Source organism: Arachis stenosperma, chromosome 1 (genome assembly GCF_014773155.1).
Source record: "Arachis stenosperma cultivar V10309 chromosome 1, arast.V10309.gnm1.PFL2, whole genome shotgun sequence".
NCBI lineage: Eukaryota > Viridiplantae > Streptophyta > Magnoliopsida > Fabales > Fabaceae > Arachis > Arachis stenosperma.
In genome coordinates this window covers 115,349,651-115,364,596 of record NC_080377.1, presented here as the reverse complement: position 1 = coordinate 115,364,596, position 14,946 = coordinate 115,349,651, and the positions used below count along the sequence as shown (strand labels likewise).

At 31.0% G+C, this 14,946-nt stretch overlaps 1 protein-coding gene across 1 annotated transcript; it reads right to left on the bottom strand.

The window, feature by feature from the left end:
• Nucleotides 1–9,869: 9,869 nt before the first annotated feature.
• LOC130944624 (pectinesterase/pectinesterase inhibitor PPE8B-like) lies at nucleotides 9,870–13,396 on the bottom strand. The gene is made up of 3 exons (XM_057873031.1): nucleotides 12,975–13,396; nucleotides 11,810–12,340; nucleotides 9,870–10,972 (listed from the first exon to the last, which is right to left on the bottom strand). The coding sequence occupies exons 1-3, from the start codon at nucleotides 13,306–13,308 to the stop codon at nucleotides 10,275–10,277; spliced, it is 1,563 nt and encodes a 520-aa protein (XP_057729014.1). The 5' UTR covers nucleotides 13,309–13,396; the 3' UTR covers nucleotides 9,870–10,274.
• Nucleotides 13,397–14,946: the final 1,550 nt, after the last annotated feature.

Sequence of the window (14,946 nt, the reverse complement as noted above, 5' to 3'; positions counted from 1 at the left end):
AAACCCAATGGGAAAAAACTTTAGTGAAGAAAAAAGAGTACAATATCCTTTGTGATGGTGACCGCCTCATTAAAAATCTTGTCAAGAAAAACCCAATGAAAAAAAAACTTGACCAAGAAAAAAAGAGTACAGTCTTCCCCTCTTGCCAACATCATTTAATGTCTTGAAATCGGCGCCTCCTAATCTCATGTACTAATCTTTTAAAGGAGGATTTTGGAAGTGATTTTGTAAATAAATCTGCCAGATTGTCACTTGAGCAGATTTGTTGGATATCAATTGTCCCTTGATTTTGTAGATCATGAGTGAAGAAGAATTTGGGAGAAATATGCTTTGTTCTATCACCTTTGATATATCCGCCTTTAAGTTGAGCAATGCATGCTGTATTATCTTCAAATAGGACAGTTGGAGCTATCTTATGATCAATCAGTCCACATGATGACAAAATATATTGAATCAAACTCCTCAGCCAAAAACACTCGCGACTAGCTTCATGAATCGTCAGTATTTCAGCATGATTAGAGGAGGTTGTTGCTATCGTCTGTTTCGTGGACCTCCATGATATAGCTGTACCACCATATGTGAACAGATATCCTGTTTGAGATCTCCTTTTGTGTGGATCAGACAAGTATCTGGCATCTGCATACCCAACTAGTTGTGACTTGCATCTATAGGGATAAAACAATCTCATATCAACCATTCCATGAAGATATCAAAAAATTTGTTTGATTCCACTCCAATGTCTTCTGGTTGGAGAGGAACTATATCTTGCTAGTAAATTCACTGCGAATGATATATCAGGTCGCATATTATTTAGCAAGATACATTAGCGCTCCAATGGCACCAAGATATGGTATTTCAAGACCAAGGATATCTTCATTCTCTTCTTTAGGACGGAATTGATCCTTTTCCACATCTAAAGATCTTACAATCATTGGGATACTTAATGGATGTGACTTATCCATATAAAATCTTTTCAAGATCTTCTCTGTGTATGTCGCTTGATGAATAAAGATCCCATTTTTTGTATGCTCGATCTGCAGGCCGAGACAAAATTTAGCTCTTGCAAGATCTTTCATCTCAAACTCTTCTTTTAGAGTTTTTATAATTGTTGGAATCTCTTCAGGAGTTCCAATGATATTTAAATCATCAACGTACACAGCAATTATAATGAATCCAGATGCAGTTTTCTTTATGAAAACACACGGGCAGATATCATCACTCTTGAATCCATTTTTGACCAGATACTCAGTAAGACGATTATACCACATTCGTCCAGATTGCTTAAGACCATATAAAGATCTTTGCAATTTAACTGAGTATAACCCTTGCGAATATTCACTGGATAGTTTTGATGGTTTCAGTGGCTAAGAGAAGGGGGGTTGAATCTTAGCCCCCTTTTTTTACTTGCTAACACTTGCTGGACTTAGAGGAGACTTTTCTGTTTTTAGCTCGTCCCTAGCCACAAGACATTTTCATTTTGTCTCGTCACTTGGCACGAGACATTTTTGATTTTGCATCTGAACAGTAGAAACTGAAGTGAAGTAGGAGAGAGAGAAGATTGCACCCAGATATATCCTGGTTCAGCTGCTAAGTGCAGTGCAGCCTACATCCAGTCTCTATCACAACAATGATGGAATTTTCACTATAATCATCCAGATTACAAATTGTAAAGTGCTAACCCAACTTACAAGGGAATTCCCACAGAATCATGAAACACAACACAGATGTACAAAGAAATTCTAAGACATCTATGGCTTTTTCTTTTAATTTTGCACTCTCTGCCTTTTTCCGCTCTATGGCTTTTTCATACAAACCTCACTGTTTGCCTTTTTTCTATGAGACTCAAGACATGACAAAATTAAACAGAAAAATTACAAAATAGAATACATTGAAGGAGAAGAGAAATCTGTTAGCTCAGGTAGCTCAGAGAACTCTGTGCCTTGCACTCTCAAATTTTCTCCTTGCTCCAAACAATGGTTGTTCTCTCTTTTTAAAGAAGAGGGAAGCCTCCACACTTGAAGCCAACACCCAAACCAACTTCTTCCTCCTTCAAGAAACAGAACCGGTTCGGCCACATAGTGAGAGAAGAGATAACCCTGCAAAACCCAACATGCAATTATCTCTAGTTCTTTCTTGATCATCACTCTTCATCAATCCGAGCTCTCCATCCTTGGCTTGCTCTCCAAGATGGATTTCTGGCCCTTGATGCTTCATGATGATGATGACTTCATCTGCTTCAATCTCTGCCTCAACCATCACTTCGCCACTCTAGCTACTTCCTGTGGTGGTTGAGCAGAATCAAAGACAAGCCATGCTTCAAGAATCTCCCTTGCTGGCCAAATCTTCTTCCTTCTTTTTGAGTATGAAAGATCCGAGATTACCTCACCAAATCTTACCACATTTGGTGATTATCTCAGCCACAACATACTTTTGGTTTTCTTTTTCTTGCCATCATTAACTTGATGGCCTTGAAGCATGCAGCTTCTTCTTTTTCCTTTTGGTAGCTTAGTGTAGCTTCCATGGTTGCTGTGACATGACCGAAGAGAAGAGAGAAAGGGATGAGAGAGAATGTGAAGTTAAAGTAAAAGTAATTAAATGAAATGAAGCATATGATGGATAGCTTTTACTCCCTTTGCTTTGAGTAGCGTATAGCATTAATCATAATGATTCCCATCAAATCAAAGTCAAATTCTCTCTCATGTTTCCAATGCTAGCATATTAAGTTTTGAAATCCAATCTTTGCAAGCAATGGAATCCGTTGGAAAGCATGAAGCCTATATGCTTTCTTGGTTTCGGACTAGGCTTGGAAGCATTTAAAAAAAATTAATGGTGGGCTTGTTAATAACAACATTAAATCTGGCCCAATTAGTAACATTTGCTTTCCTGGTGAATTTTGTTTCGGATCAAGCATAGGAGGCTTTCATCAAATATGGGTTTAGTTGCAACAACATTGAGCTTGGCCCTTTTAATACAACAATTCAGCCACATAATAGGAAACATGTAACAAGGCTGATTGTTGGTTTTAATTTGGGCTAGCAACATTTTATTTTCCGGCCCAATTAAAAACCTGCATCACAAAATTATTAATTAACATATGTTAAATGAAGATTGAATTAATAATTTTGCAATTAAATATTTTAATAATGTTTGCTCATCACAAATATTAATTTGGAGTTTTCCAAACTCATCAAGTTTAGATATCTTTAGTCCTTCAGGGACGTTCATATAGATATCCCGATCTAATGAGCCATATAAATAACTTGTTACCACATTTATTAAATGCATATACAATTTATGATACGCAGATAAACTGACCAAATAACGCAATGTTATCGCATCCACTACAGGGAAATACGTTTCTTCATAATTTATACCGGGCCTTTGTGAAAAACCTTGTGCCACAAGTCGGGTTTTGTAGCGTACAACTTCATTTTTCTCTTTTCGTTTTCTCACAAATACCCATCGGTATCCAACAGGTTTTACATCTTCAGGTGTACGGACTACAGGTTCAAAGACTTCATGTTTTGCAAGTGAGTCTAATTCAGCCTTCATGGCTTCTTTCCATTTTGGCCAATCATTCATTTGTCGACATTCTTCAACTGATCTTAGCTCAAGATCCTTACTTTCATGCATGATATTTAATGTCACATTATATGCAAATATTTTATTGACAATTGTCTTATTTCGGTCCCATTTCTCTCCTGTAAAGACATAATTTATCGAGATCTCATCATTTTCACAATTTTCAGGTACCTGAACGTCTTCTGGCGTTAAAATTATATCAGAATTTTGGACAACTGCAGGTGTCTTTACTGTGTCTTTTTTAACAGGAATAGTATTTACCTCTTTTCTCTTTCGAGAATTTTTATCTTTGGAACCGACAGGCCTGCCACGCTTCTGGCGTGTATTTATTTTAGTGGCTGTTTGTCCTATTGGAACATCAATTAGAATTGGGGCATTTTCCGTCCTGCCATGCTTCTGGTGTGAATTTGCTTCAGTGGCTACTTGTCCTATTGGGACATCAATTCGAATTGGGACATTTTTTGCTGGTATATAAGATTTGGTTATCCTCTTTGTACCGAAAAATGCATCAGGCAATTCATTTGCTATTCTTTGCAAATGTATAATCTTTTGAACTTCTAGTTCACATTGCCTTGATCGAAGATCTAAATGCATCAATGATGATGTATTCCAATTAAGTTCCTTTTCAGGAAACTTATTCTCTCCCCCTAATGTTAGAAATTTTGATTCATCAAAATGACAATTCGCAAACCGGACTTTAAATACATCTCCAGTTTGTATTTCAAGATACCTCACTATAGAGGAAGAATCATATCCAACATATATCCCCAATTTTCTTTGGGGTCCTATTTTGGTGCGATTAGGTGGTGCAATGGGAACATATATCACACACCCAAATATTCTTAAATGAAAAATATTTGGCTGCTGGCCAAAAGCTAATTACATAGGAGAGAACTGATGGTAACTCGTTGGTCTCAAACGAATAAGTGCTGCGATATGTAAAATAGCATGCCCCAAACCGAGGTTGGGAGATTTATTCTCATAAGCAAGGGTCTAGCAATTAATTGGAGGCGTTTAATAAGTGATTCTGCTAACCCATTTTGTGTGTGAACATAAGTTATTGGATGTTCAACACTTATTTCATTAGCCATACAATAAGCATCAAAAGCTTGGGAAGTAAATTCACCAGTATTATCAAGACGAATTGCTTTGATTGGATTTTCTGGAAATTGTACTTTTAATCGAATAATTTGAGTCAGTAATCTCACAAACGCCAGGTTGCGAGAAGATAATAAGCACACATGTGACCATCTTGAAGATGCGTCTATTAGAACCATAAAATATCTAAAAGATCCACATGGTGGATGAATGGGTCCACATATATCACCTTGAATCCTTTCTAGGAATTCAAGGGACTCAAATCCAACCTTTACTGGTGATGGCCTTAAAATTAACTTTCCCTGAGAACATGCAGCACAACAAAATTCACTAGCTTTAAGAATCTTCTGGTTCTTTAGTGAATGTCCATGAGAGTTTTCAATAATTTTCCTCATCATGGTTGTTCTCGGATGACCCAATCTATCATGCCAAGTTATGAATTTATTTGGGCTAGTAAACTTCTGGTTTATAGTGGCATGTGATTCAATTGCACTAATCTTAGTATAATATAACCCAGATGAAAGAGAGGGTAACTTTTCTAATATAACTTTCTTAGTTGAATCATGAGTTGTGATACATAAATACTCATGATTTTTCTCATTCATAATCTCAATATGATATCCATTTCGGCAAATATCTTTAAAGCTCAACAAGTTTCTTCGAGACTTGGTAGACAATAGTGCATTATTTATTATAAATTTTGTTCCTCCATGAAACAAAATTATAGCTCTTCCGGAGCCTTCTATCACATTGCCTGAGCCAATAATAGTATTAACGATTTCTTCTTTTGGCACAAGATGGGTAAAATATATATTACTTTTAAGAATAGTGTGCGAACTTGTACTATCCGCAAGGCAAATATCTTCAAAATATGTCATTGCCATTTTTCTTCAAAAACAAATAATAATAATAATAATAATAAAATGAGTAGAAGTACATGCACAGTAAAATTATTTTCATGAATACTTAAGAAACACACACACACATATCAAACTATTTCATCATTGTTCAAATAGCCAATATTTTCTTTAGAATCCTTAAAGAAATTAGATACATCATAATGGGTGGTGGAATTTTCATCATTTGAAACAAAATTTGTTTCCTTTCCTTTGTCATCATTTTTTTTAAGGATGCTTAATAAAGATCAACTAGGTACCTTGGGGTACGACAGGTACGTGACTAATGGCCTTTTCCACCACAACGGAAGTATTTATCCTCAATTAATCTATTTTGCCCATTGTTCATTTCTTTATCCCACTTCTGGTGAGATCCTTTCTTGTGAACATAATTTATTTTTCTTCCATATTTTTTCTTGTTACCAAAACCTTGCCATTTACCTCTTCTGGGATTATGATTTGCCGCATTTGCTTCAGGAAATGGGGCGGCGCAAGTTGGGCGCACTTCATGATTTCTTAAGAGCAACTCATTGTTGCGTTCAGCAAAAAGAAAGCAAGAAATTAACTCAGAATATTTTTAAATTCTTTTTCTCAATAATGCTGCTGCAGGAGCACATTCGAGACATGGAAGATCGAAAAAAATTTCTCTAACATACCGGGCTTGAGAAAGTATCACCGTCTTTTGATGATTGTACCTTTCTTCAAGGTCTTTCCATAGATCTGCAGGATCTTTTAATGTGGGATATTCATTTTTCAATCATACGTCAGGATTACGACGAAGAAAAATCATAGCTTTAGCTTTATCCTTTTGGGATGTATTATTTTCAGCCTTAATGGTATCTCTAAGATCCATTGAATCAAGATGGATTTTAGCATATAGTATCCAGATATATCTAGCATTATATTCAAGATGAAAGAGTTTCGACATAATAAAAATTTGTTACCTGGAGTTTTCCTAAAATTTCGTTAGAGCTTCGTGCTGATAACGTGTTATAAAATAACTAAATAAAGAAGATAAAATAAAGAAATATAAATGAAAGACTCTAGTATTAATATTCACTAATATTAATATCACCCTACCATAATAACTATGATTTATATATTAATACTATATTTATAATATGAAAAGAAAGAAAAACTTCGTAGAGGGAGAAGAGATATTTTTTATTGATGTGTGTATTTACCTGAGGCTTAGGGTCCTATTTATATGCATACAGGAAAGTAAATTTTTCAATCTTATTAAATACATTCTCTATTGAAAATGTGAGCTTCACATGGAAATGGACATTCACGCCCCATTCTTATCACAACATTATGCATTTTTTTGGTTTATTTTGTCGTCTCTATTATTGTCCATACAATAGATTCAAATATGACTTTAATGATCCCTTTTCCCCTAAGTGGCATTGGTACCGGATGCACAATTAAAAAAAAAACAAAATTTACCTTGCGGATCTAAAAAATATATTATAAAATTATATAATTAATAAAATTTATTATTTTTATTTAATATTTAGTCATTTTAAATATTAAAAATTAAATTAAATTTTAAACTTTAGACTTTAAATTAAGAACATTTAAAACTCGACTTAACTCGAATCTTAAATTAAGAATTTGGTCTAATGATTAATTTATTAATTTATTTAATAGACAAATATTAAAAATTTAAATTTATTTTTTGCGCATCACACTTCAAGAATTAGTTTGTAAAATTGCCACTTTATTCATTACCAGGACAGACCCAAATGCATAGAAAGGAGGCACTTGCCCCTATTAAATTTAAAAAAGAAAAAGTTTATATAAATATATATTTGTCTTCAATATAATTATATTTTTTGTTTCCATAAAAATTTACAAGATTTTATTTTGAGATTTATGTTAAAAAGAATATTTTATTAAATTTAATATGTAATAATATTTATTTTATTAAATTTGATTTAATATAAAATTAAAAATAAGTAAATAAATTAATTCAATAAAAAAATTAATAAACAGTAATAATATAATTTTAAAATTAATTAATTAGTTAATTACTAAATTAAATCTTGATTTTTTAAATATAAATAAAATTATTAATATCTTTTTTCGTCTTAAAAAATTAGTTGAGATAAGAAAAAATAGTATCTATTTATTAATTAATATTTTTTATTTAAAATTATATAATATTTTTTAATTTATTTTTAAATAATCTTATTTGTAACTACTATTTTAGATTAAAAAATATTTTGTATCATAAATATTATAACAAATAAATTTTTTAATTGAATGGTTGGTAATTAATATTTAAAAATTATAATAAATAGTAGAACAATTATTTAAAAGTATAGAAGTTAATTTTGATATATTAAAATATGTATATTTTATTACATAGTCATTTAATTACATTTATTCTTTTAGAAACTTATTTACTGATAAATATATAAAATTATTTTTTAATTACAATATATAATTAAATAGATGCAAAAAATATTTAATCCGACAATGTGTCAAAATTAAATTAAAAAATATATAAAAAATTTAATTATTTTAAAAAGAAAGAGATCGAAATAATTATAAATTAAGTTCTATTATTTTATATAAACATATTTTTTATATATAGATTTAGTTTTTTTTGGTATTTATATATAATTCTAGTTTCAAATTATAAATACTAATAGTGTATTAATAGGCACTAACATACCAACTAATTCATTTATTTTATTATTAAATATGTATAAAAATAAATTTAGTTAGAATGATAAGTTATTTATAATTTAATTAAGATGTTTTAAGTTCAAGTTTTAAAAATAAAAAATATTTTTTATAAATTATATATAATAAATAATATTTTAAAAATAAAAGTGTTTATTAATTTTTATATTTTATTATATTTTTAATATAATTAATAATACTTAATAATATTTATTTTAATATAAATATTTTTGTTATTATTTTTAAAATTTTTTGGATTCGTCACTGTTAATTGTTAATTAGTGTAGGTCCCTTAAAATATCCCGAGTTATGGGGCCCTTTAGGTACTAGGTGGAACCCTGAAACCGAAACCAGAGGGTGCACCACAACCACATTAGTAGGTAGTGGTACTTGATTAGCACCACCAAACTTATGCTTTGATTGTAAAACTACTATTATGCATTCAGTGATTTTGCCACGGCACCACAGAAACTCATCTCACATAGAAAATCTATCTAAAATGATGCAGAATGCTGTCGAAGCTCATTATTGCTAAGTGCTAACTGCAAAAGCTATTGAATATATAATGGATGAACTAGCTATAATAATAATGGTGATGCTATAGACAAAAAATAATTTGTAAACTGACATTGATAGTACTAATAGATTTAATTTCCGTACATTGAAAAATATCGACGTTACCATATTCAAGTTTAATTTAGGGATGAAATTGAAATGGTGCCAAACGCAACAAAATGATGAACTTAATAGTATAAATAACTAAGTGCATATGAATACTTATCACTTTATTAGTGATAAAAATCAAATTATAAATAATACATCTTTAACTTCCAAAACTAATTAATTTTAAAATGAAAGAAAATATTTTAATTTGTTGTCGACGTAAGTCACTTAATTTTTACATTATTGATCAATAATAATCACATCTTTTTCTTTATGACAAAATTCAATTAATATTAATAACGTGATTAAATTATTAAATAACAGTAGAAAAATAAAATTACAAAATAGACTGAAATCAAACACTTAAATGTGGTTTTCACTTAGCACAATTGTTTTTTATTAAGTAATAATACGGATGAGACATGACGCAATGCATCTAAAACACTAGAGGCAAGGGTGTGTACTCTATAATTTAATATGTCAATTTTGTAAATATGATTATGTTATTATTCATATAAAGATATTTTTTCTTGCAAAAATAATATAATTGAGAACTATTAAATGAATTAATATAACATATTCATGTCTTAACTACTATTATCTTCGGATTAAAAAAAATTCATGAGTAGCCACTATTGTCAGTATCTCACTTATCCACTGTTGCCAAATAAATAAAGTTGATACTTGATATAGAAAAGAAAAAACCGCTTTTGATTTTTTATATGGAGAAGAGAATGTAGTAATACAACAATGTGAAGAAGAGAGATATTTTACATATATATGATGTTAGCAGAAAACGGACCCTCCATTTTCAGTTTGAAAAAAAATAAAAAAAGTTAAAATTATAATACGGACGGTCCGATTTGTAATTTTAAAAATAAAAAAAAAATTTAATATTGAAATCGGACAGTTCGATTTTCATTTCAACAAATTAAAAAAAAAAAAACAAATCGGACCCTCCGATTTCGTGTTTATTTTATTCTTCAAGCAAATCGGACCCTCCGATTTGTAGTTTATTTTTTTATCAAACAAATCGAACCGTCCGATTTGAATAAAACACCGTATAAAAAAAATACCTAATTTTCCCATAACAATGTATTACACTTATATTTAACCAATATAAAAAAAAATTAGCCAGAAAAAACACATCCGTGAAACTGAAAATACAGAGACACCTTTAATTTAATAACAAAGTACAAATGAATTAGAGTGAAGCTGTGAAGATCAAAACATTGCAATTCTTCGGCATTTTCTTCTTGAAGGTAATACATTTTTCCTTTATATAGTATATAGTATACAAGATTGGCAAGATTATTTGCCATATTGATTAAGTAAATTTTTAATTTAAAGCGTTAATCCAGCTGTGAATGCTACACCAGTTGAAGGCAACCATAAATTTCCTTGAATGAACTGTGCGACAGTAAAATTGCTAGCTTCACTGGAGCTATTCAAAACATGGTATCCGGGCCATTTGACTCTGTTAGCTAAACCTGCACCGGCACCAGTATTCATATACTCAGCATAATATAGTGTATCCAACGCAAAGTTACCGTTCCACTCTAACCACCCTTGCGGCCTTATAATCTCGCTCATATAATTTTGCATAAAAATGGTTCTTGAATACGTTTTCCACGGCCTCCCCAAGAAAGTCTCCGTGGTGTTAACAAAAGAAACTAGGTCAGAATCAGCAGTTACGTTGCAGAATTGTAACGAGAATCCTGTTGGTTCATTAGGATCTTTTCTACCTTGTGCGGTGATTGTGTTCTTTTGATTCTGTAATCCTTTCTTGACAAGTACATTGCATTTTTGGAAGACTGCGGTTGCATCGCCAAAGATGAAATCGACTGTGCCGGAGATTGTGCACTCTCTGAAGAATTGACGCATTGTGTGAGTGTAGAGGCTGTCTTGGTAGCCCAAGATTCCACAACGGAAGAAGACTGAGAGGTCGGAATCGGATCTTAGTGCCACTGCTTGGTGCTTCTCTGGTCCTGCTGTGTTCTGAAAAGTAATGTCTCGTGCTATGAATCCTCTTCCACTTACAGCTACACGTGACAACCATTATACAGATTATTAGAGGTTTAGAAGGTGTATCTTCATTGCAGCAATATCAATTGTTTGACGCAGACATATGGATATCAATTATCGTGTATCCCGCAATTAATGCTTAAATTTTTACGGGAGATATTTCGTAAAGACGTTTTTTTTAAAGACCCTTATGTGTCAAATTATTTCACGTATTAATAAATCAATTATTTTTTAATTTTTTAATAAAGTAAAATAAAATCGATTTTTTTTATAACAATAACAATAAATTCAATTCTTATCAGATTTGATCGAATTGACTAATTTATATAATTCATTGAATTATTTTTTTTAAATTTTTTTTAAAACAAAAATTAGGTATATATTTATTTTTTTATCAAAAAATTTAAACATAATTCCGTTTAGATTGTGTAAATAGGTCGGATCAAATCAGATCTAATAATTATAGTGCAGACAATTTAGTTTATTATTGTTGTTATAATAAACCGATTTTATTTTAGATTATTAAAAAATAAATTTTTAATCGATTTAATAAAGATGTCAAATAATATCATGATCCATGTAAACGTTTTTAAAAAAATATTTTTAATGTCTTATCAAAAGTAGTATAATAAAAAATATTTGGTAACAAAAAAATAAGTAAAAAACATTTATAATTTATTTTATTTATCCTTCATTAATTATTGCAACAATTAATAAATACTAAATAAGGTAAATTTTAAATTTTTTTGTTTGTCTCTCTAAAATTACCTATTAATAATATAGTATAGTTTATCCAAATTACCCATTGTTTAGTAATATAATATAGTTAATCCAAATTAACTTAAAATTTTTACCAAAGGTGGCAGATCGGAAAGTTGTCCAGCCGTCAACAACACTCCGGTTGCCGGTAATAACAGTGGCACCGATACCATCTCCGATCATCATGATATTCCACTTCTTCTTCTTAATCTCCACGTTCTCATTGTAAACACCTCTCTTCACGTAAATCACAAACCTCTTCATGCTATAATCCGGCGCAGCCATAATCGCATCCATCACCCTTGTGAACTTTCCACTTCCATCTAAAGCCACCACAGCATCGGCAGCCACTCCATTTGCCTGCAGAAGCTTCCTCTCCCCCGGCTTCACCCACGAAGGAAACTGGTCCACGCCGGCACTGTGGGAGACATCATGGTGGGGGACATCAACCTTTGCAAGGAGATTCTTCACCAGCGATGTCACTTGTCCAAGGCCGCTGGAGACTAATCCTTTCACGATACTGCTTGTGCCTTCGAATCCATCGAGGCATGTCTCTGGATTTGCCAGGGCAGCACTTAGCCATGTCTTCAAATCGGATCCTAAGTTTCCTGTACTGTTGTTTTTTCCTACAACATTAATGATAGTAATGTCACATTTCAAATAGGTTAGTCATTAGTATCGTTATGTATCATCATATCATGATCTAACTTTATCATGAGTGAAAAAATGTACACATCTTATCTTACAAAGAATAAGAATACAGCTGGAAGTAATTTAAAGGACCAAATAAAATTGGTTGGCTAGTGACTAGTGGTACAAGACCTTGTATTTAGAATATGCATTTTTCATTGTCTCGAATGAAGAGAATAAGAGGGGGGACACACTGGACCAGTTAGTTATTAATCATGAGTTGTATTATTCAATCTTTGATGGTAGAGTTTGGATAAAAACTATATGGTCAAAATGTTAAGATATTATGACATGAAATTTTAATGGCCATTAAGACTTAAGAGATGAAGGATTTTAAGTTAAAATTAAAATCCATCAAGTAGACAATATAGACTCCCCTCTTTTCGATATTCATGGAACAGAGGAAAAACTAACACAAAACAGAGATTTGAAAGTCATATATGCAATATCTTTAAACCACTGTTTTATCAATATTATCAGATATACCACCATTTAGGCACTGCAAATTAAATTTTCTAAATTTGATATTTTGTGAAATAAAGATGTTGTGAAATGACCGGTTAATGGTACCTTTGGGGTTTTGAGTAGCGGAGACAGACCAGTTAAGCTCGTCGGAGGACATGTCCAACAAATCAAGACAGTCAAGAATGGCGTTGGCGAGACGGAAATTACCAAAGCCACCGCTAAACCTGGACAAGATGGAAGCAACATCTCCCAAGAGGCCAATAACTTCCCTAACAGCACCGACGAACTCAGAAGGTGAAACCTTGAGGCACGCTGAGCCTCCCAAACGAGTGCGAGAAGCAGAGGCCATAGTAGTGAAGTGTCCATGGAGAAGCATCAACAAGAAGGTGAGTGCCATGATTGGTGGCTTTTTCTCTTTTCTTGTTGAAGAAAGAACCATATTTGCCTCTATGTGCTTTTGTTACAGTATTATTATTAGTGGCTCTGTTGCAAGGGGGAATTGATTGAAGTAAGATATGTAGTGAGAGAATATAGATGGCGAGTATTTATAAGGGAGAGAGGGAAAGAAATGCGGAAAAGATGCTGAATGTTGGGCCAATTAATATAAATAAGTTATAGGGAGTGCTAGGGAACAATGATTATCTTGAACAACATGAACAACTACCAATCAAATATAAGTATATTATACTATAATTTAATGCTATTAATTAAATTTATTTTTTTAATTTTATTAATTCACATTGTTCACACATTGTTCAAAAATATTATTAATTACCTATATTTTTTCATAAGTTATAACTTATAAGAGGAGGAATGATACATGACACCAATTTTATTTTCAGAATAAATAAATAATTAGTGAAATATATTTTTTTAAAGGATTTAACTATTCGACTAATTTGAATAGATAATTAGTGAATATATTTTTTAAGAGAATTTAATTAAGTGGTTGAATAACTTGAAGACATTTTTCTTCTAAAATAATGAATTAATAATCAGTGAATATATTTTCGCTTTAATTACTTGAGTTTCACCTAGTTTGTAATTATGTTTTTATATTTTTTATATTATTTTTTATTTTATAATTAAATTTTTATCAATATTAAAATATTAAAATTAATAAAATATTTATCCACAAATTAAAAGTATTCACAATTAAAAATATAATTAGATCCTTAACTGCATAATTTTTTAAAAAATATTTTATTAATTTTAATATTTTTAATATAAAAAATTAAATATAAATTAAAAAATATAAAAATTCAATTAAAAACATATATAAAAATTTAATTATAAATTTAATAAAATTATACCACCAGTAGAATAATTAAATTTATATTTTTTAAAAGAATTTAATTAATCAGTAATTTGAATAGATAATTAATAATTATACCGAAAAAATTAATTTGAATTGGTTGTGGTAGGTTCGTTCATCACTTTGGAATTTGAGTTTTGATTTGTGCATGTAATAATTTATTAACTAATAATAAATTTTTAAACAGAGTTTTAATATATGTGATGAATTAATTTTTTACCTGTTGAGTTAGAGAATAATGTAGGCAGAGAGGAAAAAAAATATCGGGGATAAAAAGGTATAAAACAAAAGTAAAGGAATCATGAAGTGACTATATTTCAAGTGTCGACGGTAATTATGCTTGTCAGCCTTTAAAAAAAAAAAAAAACTAAAAAAGTGTACTAAATCAAATCTAGAGGAGGCGTCTTGTATTATCGATGATTACTACAGCTTCTACCAAATCAAATCAATATGCGCACGAGATTAACATGCACCGCTCTTTCTTTTTTGTTTTTGTCTCAACTTTCGTTCTCATCAATATCAGAGAAAATTCCAATTTGTTACCGTATATATGATCAATAATAACAAATTAGAAGGGGAAGAAAAGCAAAGAACTTGATTTTTGTGTGAGCGTCTCAAGACTTCTGATGCCACTGTGTTCGACAAAGGAGCATGGCGTGAATTTGTAATTTTCCACGTTCATTTTCCATGTGTCTCTTTGACTCGCTTTAAGGATATAGAAAACCTTTTTAAATACGGAAATACTAGTTATTTTTTTATTTT